Source organism: Medicago sativa, chromosome 5, assembly GCF_051527215.1.
Source record: "Medicago sativa cultivar Bolivia chromosome 5, Bolivia_mono, whole genome shotgun sequence".
NCBI lineage: Eukaryota > Viridiplantae > Streptophyta > Magnoliopsida > Fabales > Fabaceae > Medicago > Medicago sativa.
The window spans coordinates 71,638,602-71,645,735 of record NC_140753.1 but is presented as its reverse complement, the minus strand read 5'-3'; the positions used below and the strand labels follow the sequence as shown (position 1 = coordinate 71,645,735).

The 7,134-nt window shown below is 32.3% G+C and overlaps 1 protein-coding gene across 1 annotated transcript; it reads right to left on the bottom strand.

Annotated features, from left to right (window-relative positions):
* Positions 1 to 1,267: 1,267 nt before the first annotated feature.
* LOC146924644 (cation/H(+) antiporter 4-like) lies at positions 1,268 to 3,822 on the bottom strand. Its single transcript, XM_085709608.1, has 2 exons — positions 2,779 to 3,822; positions 1,268 to 2,550 (listed from the first exon to the last, which is right to left on the bottom strand). Exons 1-2 carry the CDS (start codon positions 3,673 to 3,675, stop codon positions 1,438 to 1,440), a joined length of 2,010 nt encoding a protein of 669 aa, XP_085565734.1. The 5' UTR covers positions 3,676 to 3,822; the 3' UTR covers positions 1,268 to 1,437.
* Between the last annotated feature and the right edge of the window lie 3,312 nt (positions 3,823 to 7,134).

The window sequence follows — 7,134 nt, the reverse complement described above, 5'->3', positions numbered from 1 at the left end:
AGAATTGAAATACACAATGAACAAAGTATGTATATTTTGTGCTCTAAGTATTTGATGAAATGTCTCAGAATTTTTCGTGGATTTTGTTGTTGGTTGATGTGTAGATATGTCTGACAACAGAGACAGACTCAGGCTAGAGAGGCCGACTCATACCAACAGTGTACGCAGAGCGAATACTGCAGCGAATCCTCCTTCTAAAAGGGGCCGACGTAGGCACGACTACATGTAAGCCCCATATAGGATAGATGGGTGGATAGATTACCTAATGTAGGTAATTTTTTTTTGGTTACGCTAATGTAGGTAATTAATTGTACTTTAATATTTTTTTTTTAATTTAGTAGGTTTTTATACTTGTGTTTGTGTTTTTATATTTATATTTATATTTGTGCTTGTAATATGTTTTTATATTTGTGTTTGATTTTAGGCTTGGGCTATGGAGCATATCAGTGGAATATATCCATATTTTGACGATCCATACTCTGCCTTTGACATGCCACATACTTTGCGGTTTATTTGTAGCAGGGGCCACAAGACAATAGATAAATATTTGATGTTCCTTGATCGTCCGAAGGTTGACAACGTAATCTTCAGTCCATATGATGATCATCGTGAGACGCGTCCCTTCGAGGAGATATGCTGGTACTCAGGATGAATTATATGCGGTCGAGGGAAGGTTTATCGTCACTTGTCAGAGAGGGTGAAGAGGCAGTACATGCAAGCTCATGATATTCCGAGACATCCTTCAAAGGTAGCTCATGTTAATGTGTTTGGTGTTGATCAGCATTTCTATGATTTCTTGATGCACGTTACGCATGAGGATGATCGAGGTCTAGAGGTGGAGTCACCTTGGAGCACATAGCGGGATACATTGCTTGGTTCTCTAAGATATCTCACCTCCTTAAAAACTTTAGTTCAGCCTGCCAAAAATAGCTGGAGCAGTTTTTTTTAGGCTCTCTCAATGTCTCTTAGACTCTCCCTTAAAAAATTCGAGAGATAACTCTAGTAAGACATTTTTTAAATTTTAACTACTTCAATGAATAATAATTTCAAGGGACATTTTTCAGCCAAAAGAAATAATGACGAGCTTAAAAAAAATTCACTAAAATAATGAATAACTTTTTATTTTAAAAATTTGTTAACTTAATTTGGTTAAAATTGAGTTTGAGGTGAAGCGAATTTTTCTCACAAGGGCATTTTTTCTGCTATCACGGTAAAATTTAATAATTGTAACAAATGGACTCTAGTATGCGAATAATTGATTCTCAGAATTGCATTAAAATGAATATTCACATTACAGGACAAATAATTCCAGGAAGTACTACACAATATTGAATTTTGATGAAAAATATGGATCTACAACATTAGAATATGTATAGAAAACTAAAATGTTACATACAAGAAAACTGATGTGTGTGTGTGTATGTATGAAAATGTTCATCACGGCTTAGGCATTACTTGTTGCTGCACAACTAAAATTGAAGCTTTGGTATTAGTATCTGGTGAAGCAAGCAAATCTCCCAACACACCTAACTCTGGATACTCGGTCCAAGTTTCAAGTGCCTTTGTCTGAGGCGATTTGATGCCATTGCGCCTCCCAACTATAATGAAATCATGTTGACTCGCTATATCTGAGATGAATGCTGTGGTATCAGAAGTGTTTTGGACTTCTACTTTTTCATATGTCACATTATCTACACTACCATAAACTCCCTTAACACCCTTTAGTAACTCATCATCAAGCATAACATCCCAACTAGTGAACTCATCATTCTTGATTGTTGAAACCAAGTGATACACAACCAAGTGATAAGTATCTTCTTTGATTGTCCTTTTAGCCAAACACAATGCTTCTCTATCATCTGAACCTCCTAAGAAAATCATGGCAATTTGCTTTGAATTCTCATTGTGGTTGAATGGAGAAGAGTATCCTCTATTCACAAGGATCGCTACCGAACAAGGTGCTCTTTCAAGAACCTTGGTGTTCAAAGACCTTGTGGTCTCATCCGCTGATTCAACAGAACCATCCTCTGACCATCTCAGATGAAAAGGAAGGATGATGATGGATGCAAGTTTGTCCAATGCAAGATAACAAATATCATCGTGCATGAAACGCAGTGGCGATATAGCTGTGTAGGTACTCACTGATGCAGTACCGGCATTGTCATGTTCGAAGAGATCAAAGGTAACAATGACAGCTTCAGAGAAAGTGTGATGACTTGAACCAACTCTTTCTTGAAGACGGTGCGAGATGAAAACGGGAGAAGACCTTCCAACAAGCTCCAAGAGATGTAAGATATGAATTACCAATGGATTGCTTGATGTTGGACTGCAAATGTCAAGAACATTCTTCATGGGAATTATGTGACTTGGTTTGAGGATGCATGAAACTATCTTAAGTTCTGAGTTTGGTTTCAAGCTTAAGATGTTCCGCTTTTGATAACCTGCATATTTCCTTGAAGGGTCATACAAGTACTTCACACCAATGCGTGCCAAGGTTCCAATCACCAACACATTTATACTGAAAACGGATAGTGCTTCACTGCTCAAAAGCTGCACATGCGTTATAGTGGACAACAGTTAGATAACTTTTATTTAACAAGTAAATCTGAAGAAACCACTTAGAATTTACTATTTTGAGTTCATTTTGTTATTAGCCACTCTAACTTGTGCTACACGGTACTAGTCCCTGGATTTTAAAAAACACTTTTTGTGATCATTGTGTTGAAATGAGCTACAACTTACTATGTTTTTGAAAATATTATTAGTTAAAGAAATTACCATGGAATCATGAAGAAACACATTGTTGCAAAAATCCACAACACCTTTACAGCTCAACATGAGAGCAAGACACAAACCATCAGTCATAGGCATGTTACAATACCAACAAATTCCAGTGGTCACCAGCATCTTGAACAAATGAACAGCAACAATAATGCCAAGCCAAACATAAATATACCCGCTTTTAACATCTACAGTAAGATCAACCTTCATAGCACAACTTGTGACAAAAATAGGAAAAAGGAACCAACTACAAAACAATTCCAATTGCTTAATCATTTCAGTTCCTAATGGAGGACCTTCAGGTACAATAAGACCAACAATACAAATTCCACCTAGAACACTTTGTTTTGTCAATAATCCCAACATTCCAACTGCAAGAGCAATAATGAACACAATATACGTGTATACTTTCTTTATCGGTCTACCTTCTGGTGTCTTTTTAACAAACCACTTCAATATAGGACGCAACACAAGAGGAGTCACTACCATAAAACATAAGTAATAGAAAACATTTAAAAAGGCTTTAGAAGTTTCTTTTCCATCCCCATTATCATGTGAATCTGTTTTGATGCTGCTAATAAAAGCTGTGCCAATTCCAGTAACAATTGAGTTGAAAGAATCCATAACCAGAGCTGTTGAGAGTGCTAAACGTCCAAGTTCTGAGTTGAGAATCTCAAGGTCAGAGAGCAAAGAAGCTATGACAACAAAATAACAGCCACTTTGTCCTATAACTATAACAGGAAGGTTTTTTGCTTCAAAATCTCCCATCAAGTGTATCCAAAATCCTGAGAATCTGTAACACGCTACGAGACCAATAAACGTTGGAATCAAAAAGGAACAAAAAGCTATTGTCCATGCTTTTCTACCTGTTCTTGTTATCATGGTGAAGTCCATTTTCACAGTAGTTAGAAACAGGAAAAATGCATATCCAATTAGGGATATTACACTTATTACATCTTCAGTACCATATGGAAACAAGATGTTTTTGAATTCAGTCCATGTATTTGAAATCCTCAAAGATGGTCCTAGAACTAAACCAGCCTGCAAAATTTATGTATCATTAATTTCGACGCCATGAAAACAAATATATTTTTAAATAACGAATAAAATGTAACAAGCATCTCATCAAATAATTTCTTTTTAAAAAAATTGAATTAACAACGAAAATTAGAGAAGAATAATTTGACGTTGTTCTAATTTTTGTTGTGTGTAATACTTAGCAACGTTTCCTAAAAAAAAACTTGGTAACGAAAATATAGATGAATTTCATGTTTCTATGTCTTTAATTTATTTTCATTGCTACTCCAACCTTTTAAATAAGTACATAGATTGAAAAAAATTAATACTATCATATTTTTTTTAAAAACAAAGAAGAAAAAGTTGTTTTTCATTAGTTTTGATATTCATTAAAATGAACTTCCCTAAAGAGCTATGACATGAAAATTGTGTTTATACGTTTTCAATTTACATCTCAAACTAGCTAGAGAAAAAAAGAAGTGTGAAATGCATAAGAATTATTATTACCATGATTTGTGAAACGAAATAAGGGACCCCAAGACGCTTAAGTACCAAATGAAAGCATTGAGTAATGGCAAAGATTGTGAGAATTTGAAGCTCTAACAATGGCAAAGTGGATTGCATAGGCTTTGCAGCTTGATCATGATCAGCCCAAAAGCCGTCAGATACAACCTTGGGGGGCATGTCAATACAAACATTTAAGACTAAAAATTTACCGTCAGGATCTGAGGCTGTTTTATTAATAAATGAATGTCGGAAAATTGTTCGGTCTAATATCGTATCCTGATTCATTATGTCTCCAAAAACACAAGGAGAATGGAATGATGAATTGAATTGAATTGAAGAGTGCAAGATTGTAAACAAATTTAATTAATATGAACATAACAAGATGTGTCTTTAATATAACTACTTCATTTGTAACCAAATTATGTTATTATGCATGGGTGTGACATTTTTAACAGCTACGTATCATTAACGAATAATCATATTGTATAACAATAATACCAGAAATTAACAGCTTGTTTTTGTAGTTATTAAACTGCATCATCACACATTTTAAAACAGAAACTGGAGACCGTTAAACATCGTTATCTTCATTAGTTTTTGAAGTCTATCATTTGAAATTGAATAGCTATTTTTATCTGTGTTTCAATTTTCGATTATTCTTTTTGTACTAAATATAGGGAAAAATTTATGTGATTTAGTTGTCTTCCTGTACTGAATGTCTGTATCTACTATAATATATATAACGAGTTATCGAAAGATATTAAAAATTAATAATAATTAAATGGTTTAATTTGCATACACCAACAATGTAATTATTATTACTTTTTCTCATACAACCAATCAAACCACACTATAATATCACTTTTTTAGTTTAGTTCTTTGTTTTTTTTTTTTTTTTTTTAGGATTCTTTGGGTTTTTCTATCATATACAAATTTACAAATGTTAAGAAGTTCAAAATAATAAATTTGTATTATAACTTGCGCATTTTATATTAAATATGTAACTTTTTAATAAATGATTGTTATTTTTCAATAAAAAGTTACTACTTTTAGTTTCTTCAACATGTGCAATATTGTACATGTTAGACAAACCTTAGTTCCGAAAAGTTAATTTCTATACATTTGCAAAAAAATAAAAATTTCACTTGCGTTCAATCAAATTTAATCAAATAAATAGTTATATATAAGGATATTTTAGAAATTAACATATAAAATAGCATATGATGTTGTCATTTTACTGGATACATTTCTAAAAATGTTTTGCATTGCATAAAAATTAATCTCTAGTTCCTATAATATTTTAACAAACATCTATGTTTTATATTTTACACCGTCAATACATAACTTACTCATTTTTAAAAAGGATTATTAGTAATCGCAATTCAACGACATTTTAAGATAAGCTATTCAAATTATTTTTTTATTTGAATTTTTCTTTAAATTCTTTTTGTTAAAAAACTATAGCAAAAAGACGCTACACTATAAAAATCTATTTTAAAAAAAAACTATAAAAACCAGGCCTAAAATTTCAAATAGCTTAGTTAGATAATAAATTCTTTCATGTTTGATTCAATAATTTATTTGGTCATGTTCACCGTCTCACCAATAAATTTTAGGCTTAATTGCACTTTTGGCCCCTATATTTTGCCAATTGTGCGATTTTGCATCCCATTGTTTCAAACGAGCGATTTTGCACCATATATTTTGTCAATTGTGCGATTTTGCACCCCATTGTTTCAAACGAGCGATTTTACACCCCATAGTATTCCCCCTTTCTGATTTTGCACCCCAAAAAATCATAAAAATATTCAGTTTTTTTCCAAAAAATTTTAAAAATTTAAAAAAATTAGAAAAAAATCAGAAAATATAATCAGATTTTTTTTAAAATTCTGGAATTTAATTTTCAAAATACAAAAAAAAAGTAAATTTTCAAAATTTTAAAAAAATCTGACCTTTTTTTAAATTGGTATCCAGATTTTTAAAAATTAAATTTTTTTCCAGAATTTTTTAAAAAAAAATCTTACCTTTTTTTAAAATTTTGAAAATTTACTTTTTTTGTATTTTGAAAATTATATTCCAGAATTTTTAAAAAAATCTGATTTTTTTTTTCTAATTTTTTAAAGGGTTAATTATGTTTAAGGTCCCTATAAATAGGCGTGTTTCTAACATTAGTCCCTACTTAAATTTTATTAAATTTTTGGTCCCCAACGTTTTTGTCCGTCAGTGTATTTGGTCCCTGCCGTAATTTTTGCTGATTGGGCTAACGGTGATGAACACGTGGGCGCCACTTGGATGCCACTTAGACTCATTGGAATGACATGGCATGCCACATGTGAATATTATTTTTATAAAAACTAATAAGTAGAAAAAAAATCATTAAATAAAAATTAATTGATTATTTAAATAAATCAATTGAAAAAAAAAAACTCAAAAATTGTTTATCCTCTTTTTGATGTTCATCATCCTTCAACTTTATCATCATAAACAAAAATCAGAAACATATGACTGATGCAAGAAACGGTGCAACAATATCAAAGGAAGAGGAAGTCCAGCATCAACAATATCAATATCAACATTCCCATAAACATCAACAACAAGAAACACAACAACAAGTCCAGCAACAAGACCCATTCTTCTTCTTCAATCCGATCTAGCCATGTTTGGACTCGGATCTGCGTTTTCTCTCACCGAGTCTCTTGTAGATCTGCGTTTTCTTCATTTTTTGGGTTTCAATCTCGGATTTGGATTTGGGTATTAGGGTTGTGGTGAGGTCGCCGGCGGGTGGTGGTGACGGTGGCTATGAGGGAGTCGGAAAAGCTTTGAGTGTTG